This window comes from Myxine glutinosa, chromosome 1, assembly GCF_964187855.1.
Source record: "Myxine glutinosa chromosome 1, kmMyxGlut1.1, whole genome shotgun sequence".
NCBI classification, from domain to species: domain Eukaryota; kingdom Metazoa; phylum Chordata; class Myxini; order Myxiniformes; family Myxinidae; genus Myxine; species Myxine glutinosa.
The window spans coordinates 390,490,202-390,506,818 of NC_136261.1; the positions used below are offsets into that span (position 1 = coordinate 390,490,202).

At 40.1% G+C, this 16,617-nt stretch overlaps 1 protein-coding gene across 2 annotated transcripts in view; it reads left to right on the forward strand.

Annotated features, from left to right (window-relative positions):
* Positions 1 to 14,886, forward strand: part of LOC137416538 (uncharacterized) — a 67,166-nt gene extending 52,280 nt beyond the window's left edge. For both annotated transcript variants that reach the window (XM_068102160.2, XM_068102166.2), the window contains 2 exons: positions 3,707 to 3,821; positions 13,007 to 14,886. In XM_068102160.2, the coding sequence (XP_067958261.2) occupies positions 3,707 to 3,821; positions 13,007 to 13,281 (390 nt within the window). In that variant the 3' untranslated portion in view covers positions 13,282 to 14,886. The remainder of the gene's footprint in view (positions 1 to 3,706; positions 3,822 to 13,006) is intronic.
* The last annotated feature ends 1,731 nt before the right edge of the window (positions 14,887 to 16,617 follow it).

Consider the following 16,617-nt stretch of genomic DNA (forward strand, 5'->3'; position numbering starts at 1 on the left):
ACCCTCATGATGCTTAAATACATGACCCTCATGATGCTTAAATACACGTCCCTCATGATGCTTAAATACATGTCCCTCATGATGCTTAAATACATGTCCCTCATGATGCTTAAATACATGTCCCTCATGATGCTTAAAGACATGTCCCTCATGATGCTTAAATACATGTCCCTCATGATGCTTAAATACATGTCCCTCATGATGCTTAAATACATGTCCCTCATGATGCTTAAATACATGTCCCTCATGATGCTTAAATACATGTCCCTCATGATGCTTAAATACATGTCCCTCATGATGCTTAAATACATGTCCCTCATGATGCTTAAATACATGTCCCTCATGATGCTTAAATACATGTCCCTCATGATGCTTAAATACATGTTCCTCATGATGCTTAAATACATGTACCTCATGATGCTTAAGTACATGACCCTCATGATGCTTAAATACATGACCCTCATGATGCTTAAATACATGTCCCTCATGATGCTTAAATACACGTCCCTCATGATGCTTAAATACATGACCCTCATGATGCTTAAATACATGTCCCTCATGATGCTTAAATACATGTCCCTCATGATGCTTAAATACATGACCCTCATGATGCTTAAATACACGTCCCTCATGATGCTTAAATACACGTTCCTCATGATGCTTAAATACACGTCCCTCATGATGCTTAAATACATGTCCCTCATGATGCTTAAATACATGTCCCTCATGATGCTTAAATACATGACCCTCATGATGCTTAAATACATGACCCTCATGATGCTTAAATACACGTCCCTCATGATGCTTAAATACACGACCCTCATGATGCTTAAATACACGTCCCTCATGATGCTTAAATACACGTCCCTCATGATGCTTAAATACACGTACCTCATGATGCTTAAATACATGACCCTCATGATGCTTAAATACACGTCCCTCATGATGCTTAAATACACGTCCCTCATGATGCTTAAATACACGACCCTCATGATGCTTAAATACACGTCCCTCATGATGCTTAAATACACGTCCCTCATGATGCTTAAATACACGTCCCTCATGATGCTTAAAGACATGTTCCTCATGATGCTTAAATACACGTTCCTCATGATGCTTAAATACATGTTCCTCATGATGCTTAAATACATGTCCCTCATGATGCTTAAAGACATGTCCCTCATGATGCTTAAATACATGTCCCTCATGATGCTTAAATACATGTCCCTCATGATGCTTAAATACATGTCCCTCATGATGCTTAAATACATGTCCCTCATGATGCTTAAATACATGTCCCTCATGATGCTTAAATACATGTCCCTCATGATGCTTAAATACATGTCCCTCATGATGCTTAAATACATGTACCTCATGATGCTTAAGTACATGTCCCTCATGATGCTTAAATACATGTCCCTCATGATGCTTAAATACATTTTCTTCATGATGCTTAAATACATGTCCCTCATGATGCTTAAATACATGTCCCTCATGATGCTTAAATACATGTTCCTCATGATGCTTAAATACATGTCCCTCATGATGTTTAAATACATGTACCTCATGATGCTTAAGTACATGTACCTCATGATGCTTAAGTACATGTCCCTCATGATGCTTAAATACATGTCCCTCATGATGCTTAAATACATGTTCCTCATGATGCTTAAATACATGTCCCTCATGATGCTTAAATACATGTACCTCATGATGCTTAAATACATGACCCTTATGATGCTTAAATACATGACCCTCATGATGCTTAAATACACGTCCCTCATGATGCTTAAATACACGTCCCTCATGATGCTTAAATACACGTCCCTCATGATGCTTAAATACATGACCCTCATGATGCTTAAATACACGTCCCTCATGATGCTTAAATACACGTCCCTCATGATGCTTAAATACATGACCCTCATGATGCTTAAATACATGTCCCTCATGATGCTTAAATACACGTCCCTCATGATGCTTAAATACATGACCCTCATGATGCTTAAATACATGACCCTCATGATGCTTAAATACACGTCCCTCATGATGCTTAAATACATGTCCCTCATGATGCTTAAATACATGTCCCTCATGATGCTTAAAGACATGTTCCTCATGATGCTTAAATACATGTCCCTCATGATGCTTAAATACATGTCCCTCATGATGCTTAAATACATGTCCCTCATGATGCTTAAAGACATGTCCCTCATGATGCTTAAATACATGTCCCTCATGATGCTTAAATACATGTCCCTCATGATGCTTAAATACATGTCCCTCATGATGCTTAAATACATGTCCCTCATGATGCTTAAATACATGTCCCTCATGATGCTTAAATACATGTCCCTCATGATGCTTAAATACATGTCCCTCATGATGCTTAAATACATGTCCCTCATGATGCTTAAATACATGTCCCTCATGATGCTTAAATACATGTCCCTCATGATGCTTAAATACATGTTCCTCATGATGCTTAAATACATGTACCTCATGATGCTTAAGTACATGACCCTCATGATGCTTAAATACATGACCCTCATGATGCTTAAATACATGTCCCTCATGATGCTTAAATACACGTCCCTCATGATGCTTAAATACATGACCCTCATGATGCTTAAATACATGTTCCTCATGATGCTTAAATACATGTCCCTCATGATGCTTAAATACATGACCCTCATGATGCTTAAATACACGTCCCTCATGATGCTTAAATACACGTTCCTCATGATGCTTAAATACACGTCCCTCATGATGCTTAAATACATGTCCCTCATGATGCTTAAATACATGTCCCTCATGATGCTTAAATACATGACCCTCATGATGCTTAAATACATGACCCTCATAATGCTTAAATACACGTCCCTCATGATGCTTAAATACACGACCCTCATGATGCTTAAATACACGTCCCTCATGATGCTTAAATACACGTCCCTCATGATGCTTAAATACACGTCCCTCATGATGCTTAAATACATGGCCCTCATGATGCTTAAATACATAACCCTCATGATGCTTAAATACACGTACCTCATGATGCTTAAATACACGTCCCTCATGATGCTTAAATACACGTCCCTCATGATGCTTAAATACACATCCCTCATGATGCTTAAATACACGTCCCTCATGATGCTTAAATACACATCCCTCATGATGCTTAAATACACGTCCCTCATGATGCTTAAATTCATGACCCTCATGATGCTTGAAGACATGTCCCTCATGATGCTTAAATTCATGACCTCCAAATGCGTTTCCTACTTCCAAAGCGTCATAACAGCAGCTGGTATTAGATCAATCCTTACCTGTCCCTTCAGTGAATTGAACATTACAACATGAACTCTGGTAAATAACTGCCACACGACAATAGTCACGACAATAGTATTTCAATGCCAACATTACGTTATCGGAAAACTTGGTCTCAGTTATTATTTGCTTTTGGGAGTTCATCGAGCCCCACCGACGAGATTAATTCGCTCGACACCTGTGGTTATTTTATTTATGATAAACGCTTTACACCATGACACGATGGTCTGCCGACCGGAACGAATTATTATTAAGAGGAACAGACGCTATAGTAACCCACTGGAGGGGCCAGATAGAGGGTTTGACCCCGCTTTAGTCTCTCATTGGCCAAATGTCCATTTGTGTTCCAAAGCCATTTGCTCTTTCACTCGCACAGATGAGGCCATCCGTCATCACGTGCGTGCCGGCGCTCCATCGAGCCAAGGCACATGGTGGCAACAACGCTTTCTATTGCTGTACAAGTGTGACGTCACCCGAGCACAACAAGCCAGGTAATCAAGTCCTCTTTGTGATCCTTTCTTGTTGTTTTTTAAATAACTGTATTATTGTGTAATTTAATTATTGTTCTGCTTTATCGTCATGGTCTTCCCTACTTTCACCCTCTTTTTATATATACTAGTGTGACTCGGCGCACACAACCACACGCCGAACCACACGTCGTTTCAGAGGGGTCGGCATCTTTGACCATTTTGGTGTCTTTTGGGTTTCATGGTGTTTTGGGTCTTAAGGGCCATTTGGGTCTTCAGGGTCTTTTGGATCTTCTGGGCCTTCAAGGGTATTTTGGGTCTTTGAGGTGTTTGGGGTCTTCAGGGTATTTTGGGTCTTTGGTGTCTTCAGAGGCTTTTGGGGTCTTAAGGTTCTTTTGGTTATTATTGGTCTTTAAGGGTCTTTGGGTCTTTTTTGGTCTTCGGGGTCTTTAAGGGTCTTTTATGGTCTTCGGGGTCTTTTTTGGTCTTAGGGGTCTTTTTGGTCTTTGGGGTCTTTTTGGTCTTCGGGGTCTTTTTGGTCTTCGGGGTGTTTTGGGTCTTCGGGGTGTTTTGGGTCTTCGGGGTGTTTTGGGTCTTTGGGGTGTTTTGGGTCTTCGGGGTGTTTTGGGTCTTCGGGGTGTTTTGGGTCTTCGGGGTGTTTTGGGTCTTCGGGGTGTTTTGGGTCTTTGGGGTGTTTTGGGTCTTCGGGGTGTTCTGGGTCTTCGGGGTGTTCTGGGTCTTCGGGGTGTTCTGGGTCTCCGGGGTGTTTTGGGTCTCCGGGGTGTTTTGGGTCTCCGGGGTGTTTTGGGTCTCCGGGGTGTTTTGGGTCTCCGGGGTGTTTTGGGTCTCCGGGGTGTTTTGGGTCTCCGGGGTGTTTTGGGTCTCCGGGGTGTTTTGGGTCTCCGGGGTGTTTTGGGTCTCCGGGGTGTTTTGGGTCTCCGGGGTGTTTTGGGTCTCCGGGGTGTTTTGGGTCTCCGGGGTGTTTTGGGTCTCCGGGGTGTTTTGGGTCTCCGGGGTGTTTTGGGTCTCCGGGGTGTTTTGGGTCTCCGGGGTGTTTTTGGGTCTCCGGGGTGTTTTTGGGTCTCCGGGGTGTTTTGGGTCTCCGGGGTGTTTTGGGTCTTCGGGGTGTTTTGGGTCTTCGGGGTTTTCAGGGTCTTCGGGGTGTTCAGGGTCTTTTTGAGCCTCAGGGCCTTGAAGAGTATTTGGGGTCTTTGGGGGTCTTCAGGGTATTTTGGGTCTTCAGGGGTCTTGGTGGTCTGAAGGGTCTTGGGGGAATTAAAGGATCATCAAAAGTCTGAGGGGACTCATCAGTCTTAAAGCAATTAAGAGGCATATATATATAATTCGTCACATATAAAAATACATACATAGCGACATACATAACCATATACGTTTGCTCTGTTATAATAAGATATAATTTTTGGTTGTTTTTGGTTTGCTTTGTTTATTATCACAATTATTACTGCTTATGTTTTTATTTTTGGTATTATGATGATTGCTTTCCATTTCCAAATAGAACGACTTGTTATTTGAGCTTTCCATTTCCAAATAGAAGAACGATTGTTATTCAGGCTTTCTATTTCCAAATAGAGAACTATTGTTGTTAAGTCCTCCATTTCCAAATAGAAGAACTATTGTTTTTTGGGCTTTCCATTTCCAAATAGAATAACTATTGTTATTTGGGCTTTCCATTTTCAAATAGAATAACTATTGTTATTTGAGCTTTCCATTTCCAAATAGAAGAACTATTGTTTTTTGGGCTTTCCATTTCCAAATAGAAGAAATATTGTTATTTGGGCTTTCCATTTCCAAATATAAGAACTATTGTTTTTGGGCTTTCCATTTCCAAATGGAAGAACTATTGTTATTTGGGCTTTCCATTCCCAAATAGAAGAACGATTGTTTTTGGGCTTTCCATTTCCAAATAGAAGAACGAATCTTATTGAGTCTTTCCATTTCCGAATATAAGAACTATTGTTATTTGGGCTTTCCATTTCAAAATAGAAGAACTTGTTATTTGAGCTTTCCATTTCCCAATAGAATAACAATTGTTATTTGGGCTTTCCATTTCGAAATAGAAGAAATATTGTTATTTGGGCTTTCCATTTCCAAATAGAAGAACTATTGTTATTTGGGCTTTCCATTTCAAAATAGAAGAAATATTGTTATTTGGGCTTTCCATTTCCAAATAAAATAATTATTGTTATTTGGGCTTTCCATTAGAAGACAGAAGAACTTATTTGAGGTTCCATTTCCAAATAGAAGAAATATTGTTATTTGGGCTTTCCATTTCCAACTAGAAGAACTAGTGTTTTTGGGCTTTCCATTTCCAAATAGAAGAACTAGTGTTTTTGGGCTTTCCATTTCCAAATAGAATAAGTATTGTTTTGGGGCTTTCCATTTTCAAATAGAAGAACTATTGTTTTTGGGCTTTCCATTCCCAAATAGAAGAACGATTGTTTTTGGGCTTTCCATTTCTGAATAGAAGAACGATTCTTATTGAGTCTTTCCATTTCCAAATATAAGAACTATTGTTATTTGGGCTTTCCATTCCCAAATAGAAGAACGATTGTTTTTAGGCTTTCCATTTCCGAATAGAAGAACAATTCTTATTGTCTTTCCATTTCCAAATATAAGAGCTATTGTTTTTGGGCTTTCCATTTCCAAACAGAAGAAATATTGTTATTTGGGCTTTCCATTTCCAAATGGAATAAATATTGTTATTTGGGCTTTCCATTTCCAAATATAAGAACTATTGTTTTTGGGCTTTCCATTTCGAAATAGAAGAAATATTGTTATTTGGGCTTTCCATTTCCAAATAGATAACTATTGTTTTTGGGCTTTCCATTTCCAAATAGAATATTGTTTTTGGGCTTTCCATTTACGAATAAAATAATTATTGTTATTTGGGCTTTCCATTAGAAGATAGAAGAACTTATTTGAGGTTCCATTTCCAAATAGAATAACTATTGTTATTTGAGCTTTCCATTTCCAAATAGAAGAAATATTGTTATTTGGGCTTTCCATTTCCAACGAGAAGAACTATTGTTTTGGGCTTGCCATTTCCAAATAGAAGAACTCTTGTTTTTTGGCTTTCCATTTCCAAATAGAATAACTATTATTATTTGGGTTTTCCATTTCTAAATAGAAGAACTATTGTTTTTGGGCTTGCCATTTCCAAATAGAAGAACTATTGTTTTTGGGCTTGCCATTTCCGAATAGAAGAACGAATCTTATTGAGTCTTTCCATTTCCAAATAGAAGAATTATTGCGATTCGTGCTTTCCATTTCCAAATAGAATAACTGTTGTTTTTGGGCTTTCCATTCCCAAATAGAATAACTATTGTTTTTGGGCTTTCCATTTCCAAATAGAAGAACTATGGTTATTTGGGCTTTCCATTTCCAAATAGAAGAAATATTGTTATTTGGGCTTTCCATTCCCAAATAGAAGAACTATTGTTTTTGGGCTTTCCATTCCCAAATAGAAGAACTATTGTTATTTGGGCTTTCCATTTCCAAATAGTATAACTATTGTTATTTGGGCTTTCCATTTCCAAATAGAAGAACTATTGTTATTTGGGCTTTCCATTCCCAAATAGAAGAACTTGTTATTTGAGCTTTCCATTTCCAAATAGAAGAACTATTGTTATTTGGGCTTTCCATTTCCAAATAGAAGAACTATTGTTATTTGGGCTTTCCATTTCAAAATAGAAGAAATATTGTTATTTGGGCTTTCCATTTCCAAATAAAATTATTATTATTTAATATTTGGCTTTCCATTAGAAGATAGAAGAACTTATTTGAGGTTCCATTTCCAAATAGAATATCTATTGTTATTTGAGCTTTCAATTTGAAATGGAAGAAATATTGTTGTTTGGCCTTTCCATTTCCAACTAGAAGAACTATTGTTTTTGGGCTTTCCATTTCCAAATAGAGGAACTATTGTTTTTGGGCTTTCCCTTTCCAAATAGAAGAACTACTGTTTTTGGGTTTGCCATTTTCAAATAGAAGAACTATTGTTGTTGGGCTTTCCTTTTTCGAATAGAAGAATGATTTTTATTGAGTCTTTCCATTTCCAAATAGGAGAATTATTGCTATTCGGGCTTTCCATTTCCAAATAGAAGAACTATTGTTATTTGGGCTTTCCATTTCAAAATAGAAGAACTTGTTATTTGAGCTTTCCATTTCCAAATAGAAGAACTGTTGTTATTTGGGCTTTCCATTTCCAAATAGAAGAACTATTGTTGTAAAGGCTTTCAGTTTCCAAAAAGAACTATTATTGTTCTGGTTTTCCACTTCCAAATAGAAGAACCAGTGTTATTTGAGCTTTCTATTTCCAAATGCAAGAACTATTGTTACTTGGGCTTTATATTTCCAAGTGAAAGAACTATTTTCTCAAGGCTTAATTTGTCCAAATTGAAGAACTATTGTTATTCTTCTGGTTGCTGCTGTTATTGTTGTTGGTTCAAAAAAGACTAAACAGCTTAGGCTACAAACACCACATTTTGAACGGAGATAGAAACTGCTCTGTCGTTGTGCGCCTTGGTATACGTACATTTTTGACGTTGACCATTAGGTTAACTTTAATATACCCTTTTGTTACATCTGCATCAAAGGTGGGCGGAGGTTAAGTTTTCACGCCTGTCTGTTTATCTGTCTGTCTGTTTGGCTATGAACAGGATATTTCAAAAAGTTGTGAACTGATTCAGACAAAATTTGGTGGAGATGTTGGGTATGTGACAAGGATGAAATAATCAGATTTTGGTGAAGATCCGAATCCGGATCCGAGAATTTTTAAAAAGTGATTTTCACCATTGAGTGACAGGGACAAAACGATATATAGCATGATATTTCAAAAAGTTGTTGACGGATTCGGACGAATCTTTGTGAACAGGTTGGGTGTGTGACAAGGAAGAATTGATTCATTTTTGGAGAAAATTTGAGTCTGGATCCGGATCAGAGATTTTAAAAAGTGATTCTGCACCTTTGATTGATGGGCCCAAAAACGATATAAAGCACGATATCTTTAAAATTGTGGACGGGTTATGATAAAACTAGGTGGATGAGTTGGTTAGGCGACAAGAACAAGCGATTATATTTTGATTCAGGTGCGGATACAAATGTTGATCATTAGTGGGATACAGAACATAAACTGTTCAGCCTGGCCTCAATCTCTACACTAGTGCCCTCTACTGAGTGCCATTCAGGTTATCGCCGTTTCAAGGTTCAAACACCTTGCATTCAAATAATGTGGGATTCTGCAAGTGGGTCAAAAGGTGGGCGTTGAAGAAACCTTTTTTAACTTATTACTTTCTCTATTTGGCAAAGGTTATGTTCACATGCATGACGCACCTTTGTATCCTAAAAGCATTTTGGTAAACTAGATCATGTGGACTTATGGCCTGATTTCACCTTTTCCACGAATTGGCTCGCTGTGACCTATTTTGTTAAATTAAACTTTCCATCTTTCTTACCTTTTCGCATGCTGATGCAACCTGAAGGTCCTCGAAAGGTTGTTGCAAATTAGGTCATGTTGACTTATTTATAACTAGACCTTTGACCCATCTGCCACACTGTTCTTACCTTTTAACATGCAGATGCATCTTGGATGTCCGAGAAGTCTTTTTACACACTCGGTAATGCTGACAGTAGTTGTGACTGGATCTGACATTGACCGACTAAGTCACTTGCTAATTATGTCACTGTGACCTGATTTCTTCTTCTTCTTCTTCTTCTTCTTCTTTTTAAAACTATTTTCCCGATCACTGACTTTTTTGTGCTGATGGCCCTTAATGACTTTCTGGATTTCAAATTATATTTGGACTTTGAAATGGAAAGCCTCAGTTATTGTTCAGAATAACATTGTTGTTGTTGTTGTCTTTCTTTTATTTATTTATTTTGCTGATTTTCTGATTGTTGGTGTTGTTTATGTCATCTATGACTTTCACGTAAAGGGCTATCATGTTTTTGTTTTGTAGTTCACAGGAGGATAGCTTATGTAAAATTCCTTTCACTTTGGGTTTGATGTCCAGTGGATCCATTTTGGCATTCCCATCCCATCTAATCCAATAACTGATAATCCTGGGATTATGGATTGAAATACTATCCGCTATATTGATTTGTTAATTGTGTCTTACTGTCCTTGTACTGCATCATTTGCATACAAACTCCCCAGAGCCTTAGAAATGGCTAAATAAGCAAACATAAACCAATATTGAACTAAAACTACCCTTTGATGATGTACCAAGCAGGAAGCGCCACAACACGTAGCACGTCGTCTTTTAGAAGATAACTTGATCAGCTATTTGATCCACAGTACGAACATAATTTATCTCAGATACATGTTTTGCACGGAAGGTTTAACTGACTTAGTCGAGGTCAGGTGTAAGGCTTGACTGCCATGATGGCGATAAACCATGAAAAGCCATTATGGACCATCACGGTAGCTCCAGGAGGGTTCCATGAACAATTGCCCTTCAATGGGACATCAGACGGGACGCCCAGTTTGATGTCCATCTGCGAGGTCTCGTTCTACGAGTATTAACAGTTTGCTCATTATCTCACCATCCCACTCAAATAATAATGTCCATCATTCCATGTACGAGATGTGCAGTCATGTAGTTTCTGTGGAAGGTGATTTTTGAGATCACCAGAATAGTATTATTTTGTGGTAAGAAATTTTTTGAACGACTCATGTGTGACTATTGTGAATGATGCAACATCATGCGATTGTGTGTGGTATTCCTTGTGTATCCTCCTTCAATGGCCCAATTATTACCACTTTCTTGTAAGCTCGCCTGAGAGAGGTTATTGGCTCAATTCTTTCACGACCTGTCTGGCGAGGCCTGTCTTTCAACTGAAGGTGGCAGAAATGTATACATTATTCAGGGTGCCGTCGATAACTCACCTAATCTTCACAAAAGACCGCTTTAGCGTCCATGAACTAATACTAGCAGTTGACACCCAGCATAATTCTGTCTGAGGGATGGCACCTTCTGTCATCAATGTACAGCTTCCGAATCATCACTCCAATATTTGACTGTCCTGTCAGGAATCGGACCCAGATTGGACAACTCGCAGGTAATTCTGCTACCTCTGCACAATCCCGTTGGACAAGCTAATGTAAATAAATAAAATGGTAATCATTACCCTCTTGTAAAAGAAGATGGGCTGGCAGGATTATCCGAGAGCTTTGTACACTTGCTCTGAGCTCTGAGCCTGGGTTCCAATCTCGACCGAGCTATAAACTGCCTTCCTGGTGTCTTGCAGACATGGTGTTTTGTCTCATATACAAGTATTGGTTGGTGGATGTTGAAAAACCCACGGTGTTATTCTTGATGAGTGGTCGAGTTGCCGTTGGCATTCTGGAACAAATTACTCCTTCCTACTCCTTCAGTCAAATGTCAGGCCTGGCGGTCCGGTTCGCGAAAGATTTAGGCCATCCACATTTCCCAGTCGACCCCACTGGAAGGTGGGAATAATTAGGGCCGTTAAATAAATGGTAGTAAGAGGTGGAGCAACATACTTTGCGCCTTGGGATAATTTCATTTCGTACACAAAATATATTCCTGGCAATAAGGAAGTAATGGTTTTTTTTTTTCATAGATGATTTATTGATGTATTGTCTAACTGCACAGCTTTGTACGCTCACTCCATCTGCCTGACATTGTGATGTCCAACAATAAACACCTCGCTTCAGTAATCTGCAGAAAATTTCACATCACTCTTCAGAGATGTTTCATGTTAAATCGGCCATCTTGTTAACCGGTACTACACCCAGGCCTTCTGCCACCGTGATCGCGTAAATAGTGTGAGATAGGGAGTAATTTCATTGTGATGTTCTTATTTTATTCTAAAACGCAATCATTGCAGCAGAGTTAGTTATAGGTGCCATTCATTTTGTTTGTATGCATTTTGTTTGTATGCATTTTGTTTGTATGCATTTTGTTTATATGCATTTTGTTTGTATGCATTTTGTTTGTATGCATTTTGTTTGTATGCATTTTGTTTGTATGCATTTTGTTTGTATGCATTTTGTTTGTATGCATGTTGTTTGTATGCATTTTGGTTGTATGCATTTTGTTTGTATGCATTTTGTTTGTATGCATTTTGTTTGTATGCATTTTGTTTGTATGCATTTTGTTTGTATGCATTTTGTTTGTATGCATTTTGTTTGTATGCATTTTGTTTGTATGCATTTTGTTTGTATGCATTTTGGTTGTATGCATTTTGTTTGTATGCATTTTGGTTGTATGCATTTTGTTTGTATGCATTTTGTTTGTATGCATTTTGGTTGTATGCATTTTGTTTGTATGCATTTTGGTTGTATGCATTTTGGTTGTATGCATTTTGTTTGTATGCATTTTGTTTGTATGCATTTTGGTTGTATGCATTTTGTTTGTATGCATTTTGTTTGTATGCATTTTGGTTGTATGCATTTTGTTTGTATGCATTTTGTTTGTATGCAGAGTTAGTTATAGGGAAACATGTGGTGGACTTGAGTAGATTAATAAAAGGGAGCTAACAAGAGAAGATAGGAGGGTAACATAGAGGAGAGAGAATGAAAAGAGAGATCAGGTCAGAGACAGAGAGGGAAGAGGGAAGAGGGTGGAGGGGAATCTTACTATAATTCACCAAATGTCCGTCCATCCGTCTGTCCGTTCGAAGGTACCGCAAAAACGTCTGAACCGATCGCAATGATATTTTGGGTGGGTAATCCTCGGACCCCCTGGAGTAAAATAGGCTATATTGTTTTTCCAAGTTTTCCAATTTTCCAGTTTTTCCAAACACGATGGAATAATATTTACCGATATGAACAGTGATGTGGCTTTTATTGAAATTCTACAAATACTGTTTAGATTTTGAAGAGAATTATGAACCTGCAGCGAATCCGGAAGTGGACAGATGACGGCAATGAGCGGGTTTGATAATATCCCAATACAACCGTCATTTAAAACAGTATTTTGTTAAAGTATCAATTGATGATTGGAATCGCCATTGACTGGGAATGGAATACACGTACCTGTTTGTTTGCGAACGGGTACGTTTTTCATGGAAGTCCTTCACGAACTTGCTGTCCATGTCTGACGTGTGACTGAAGGTGTTATTTGCAAATGTAATAAATAGATTATTCACATATAGGATGTCGTAAAATGGTGTACTCCCAATTCTGTCTCCCCCTTTCCCTCCATTTGCTGAAACGACTGCAGGGCCAACGTCGGACCCGGTAGTGGAGGAACATTTCCGACGCAGCCTCGGCCAAGACTACCGTGAGGCTGGCTCCGTGTCCGTCACGGGTTCGGTGGACGACCACTTCGCCAAGGCACTGGGTGACGCATGGCTCCGTCTCAAAACCGAGCCACCAAATCATTCGCCGGATATTGCAGAGACGACAGACTGTGCCGTGGGATCCGCGTCACCCTCCGGCAATGCATCTGCCACCTGTCTGCCCAGCCATAGCCAGGCCTCATCGGTACTGTCATGATCCATAATCTGGATCAAGACGAAATTTGAAAGCATCTTGATGGTGAAATTTGTCATAATCTGGACACGTACGGTAAGTGTGACTTATGATAAACCACTCAGCCGAGCTATTTCAAAAAGCCATGGCATTTGCAACCGTGACTTTGTATTACTGAAATGTGTCTCACTTCTGGCAAGAAAAGGCCAGAGGGAAACGAACGATCCATGTATTATATGTCTCAACAATTGTACGTTTGCAAAACAAGCCACGGCACCACCGCAAGGGATCGGTTTTACTTAGCACAACAATTTCAATTGCCTCTCTCCATTCGTCTTCGTTGGACTTTGTGAAAGCCCCGACACCTTCATCCGCACTAGCTCCACATCTGCTGGACACAGATCAAGCGAGCCAAGAACATCGAGCGAAACAACCTTCGGAACTATGCTGGAGCCACCTTGCCTGGTGTTGGCTTAGAGGTTAGGGTGCCGGCATGGGATCCTAGGATCCTGGGTTTGAATCCCGGTCGATCAATGAATTAACACCATGGGGGTTGACTCAGCCTGTCATCCTTCCGAGGTCGGCAAATTGAGTACCAGTTCACTGGTAATTCCCTGCGTGTCGCAAAAGGCGACTAACAGGGTTGGTGGCAGGAAGGGCATCCGGCCATAAAACATTGCTTCAAAAAGGGGACCACAGTGCCCGAAATAGGCCAACCCCTGCTCTAAAGGTGATTCTTTTCTTCTTCTCTCCATTCGTCTTCGTTAGACTTCGGGAAAGCCCCGACAACTTCACCCGCACAAGCTCCACATCTGCTGGACACGGATCAAGCGAGCCAAGAACATCGAGCGAAACACCCTTCGGAACTACGCTGGAGGTCGGATGCCTTATTATGACTGTGGACATTTCCACTTTAACAGATGCACATTCTTGATTTGTCCGTAACCTGACACTGGCCAAGCCACCAATGAGCTTCAGCGTTTCTTGAACTTTCAGGCAACTCATTGGGCCACCTGTTTTTGGAGGGTTTTTTTTAGTTGTTTTTGTTTCTCGACATTGCTTTGCTCACCTGTTCCTTCCGACATTTCTCGCATCCTCCGGCAGTCACTTCACAATTGCACCTGTTGCGGCCCTTAGTTATGTCTTTGTTGTTTAAGTTGGCTTCATTCATTTTGTATGCCGCCTGTGGCTGCTGGTTGCGTCATTGCTGGGACCCCAGCTGTACCACTGGCGCAATGCCCCTGTAGGTTAGGGACACCGTGAGATCTTAACGTCCACAAACTAATGCCAGTAGATGGGACGCCAAGTTTAATGTCCATCCGAGGGACGGCACACACATTGATGAATCCCCCTGCCTGCGAGACACCAGGGTGGCCGTTTATAGCTGGGTCGAGATTGGAACCCTCGGAGGCGTGTTCATACCTCTCGGCCATCCTACCAGCCCAGTTAAGTTGGCGGATATAAATATTTCTGGAGTTAAAGGTTAATCCAATAAAGAAGTGAGCCACAGCATCAAATGCTTTAGGTAAGGTTATCAGTGGCTTGATTTGAAATTGACTAAAAGCCATCTTCGTTTTGTACGTTTTTTGTATCTCTCTCAGTTGTTGCAAAATATAACGGATCTGCAAAGGATAATGTGTCGTTCTGTGATCTTTGACATTATCGTCGCAGTTACTCCATCGACGGGGCATCCGATAGGATTGCATCTGCACAATACGATAACCGAGAGAAAAAGGAAAATGATTGCTTTGCCGGTTGGCTTAGCGAGTGGCAGCACCACAGTGGCTCTCTCTTGTAGATACGTTTGGACATGAAGGAATGTGCTCTTGTTTGCCAGGTGCGAGCATCCTCGATGTGGAAAAACAAAAGGATTCCATCCATATTGCACGGTCCGTAAACCCCAATATTGTTTCGAAAGGCTGCACGTTTCTGCACGTTTCGAAAGGCACGTTTCGAAAGGCTGCACGCTGCACGTTTCGAAAGGCTGCACGTCCATGCAACGAGTTGATGGCGACGTCCAGTGCACTGCCTCAAGTGATGGATTCCACCATAAAGGGGAAAGTTTCCCGGCACTCTTCAAAAATTGTAGTTGTTTAACCCTTTGTTTGCCGACGGCACTTTAAATTCCCACTCTCTTATTAGTTGCTACAGGAAACAAATGCTTGCTTCAACTACTCCCTGTTGGAGGTTCTTGGTCCACGCAGATGGTGAGCACAAAGAACTTCAACTGCCTCTTAGGACTTTTCAGTCCATGCTTATGTGCTGTGTTTTGCCCTACCAGGCAATTTGATCGTTATTGGTGCCATTTTATTGAAAGTGGAGCTAGCCTTTGAGAGACTGAGGATGGAAGGGCTGCGAGAAAACTGGGGAGGGCAAACTACATTTCACATTACAAGCAAGAAAGTGCAATCAGAGATTGCAGACCCTCACCAGGATGTGTTTCTAGTGGTTTTAAGGCTTTTGTGTTGAAACAAATATGACTGCTGAACCACGTCGCCGATGACGTCATCATTTATTGTCCTCCACCAATTTATACCTAATTGACTCTCAACAAATTTCACCTTGATCGGATGAAGTTTTGTACTTGTCGAATTATGACGTCATTAACATATGTTATTCTGCATGGAGAGTTCTTTACAATGAGCCATGTCTCATTGTTTTCCATGCAGCGCTTTGAGACATACAGGTGCACATTTTTTCGGTTTTCCAAGATGGCGCCATAACCATGTGACCTATGACATAATTATTTTAAAATTCCACAGGAGCAGGTGTATCTATGGTGAAAATTCCTGTCAATCGGACCAATGGTTGCAATGAAAATCATATTTATTCTGTGCGGACAAACGGACAAACAAACGGACTCAAATGCAATACCGTCTCCTCTGGCGAGGGTAACTAGAGAGTCCATAGAACACCTTACCCCATGTAGTATTCAAGTGCAGGGTGGGCAAGAGATATCTGACCCATTTAAAACTTGTGCAAAGTTATTTTTAAAAAGTTAATGTTAATATTCTTTTCATTGCAGATTATAAAGGACCATTGCAAGATTGACTGGGATAGTGGAGTGGATGTTTCCTTCCAAAATTCAAATGGTACAAGAACTTTGTGAAGATGCCAAGCAAAGATGGATAGAAATTTGTGACACATTTCGAGGAAGATGTCAGGTTTATTGAAAGACTGATCATGTCAGATGAAACTCATTCCGAGCTTACAGATTTTGTTAACAAGCAGAACACCCAATTTTTGGTTGGAAAAAATATTCCCGTGCAGTTCCACCAGTGAATGTGTCAGTGTGATGTTGCATTTCATGTGCTCGAGTCACTGGGCCGTATTTGTGTTCCGCTGCCAATGTAGCAACTG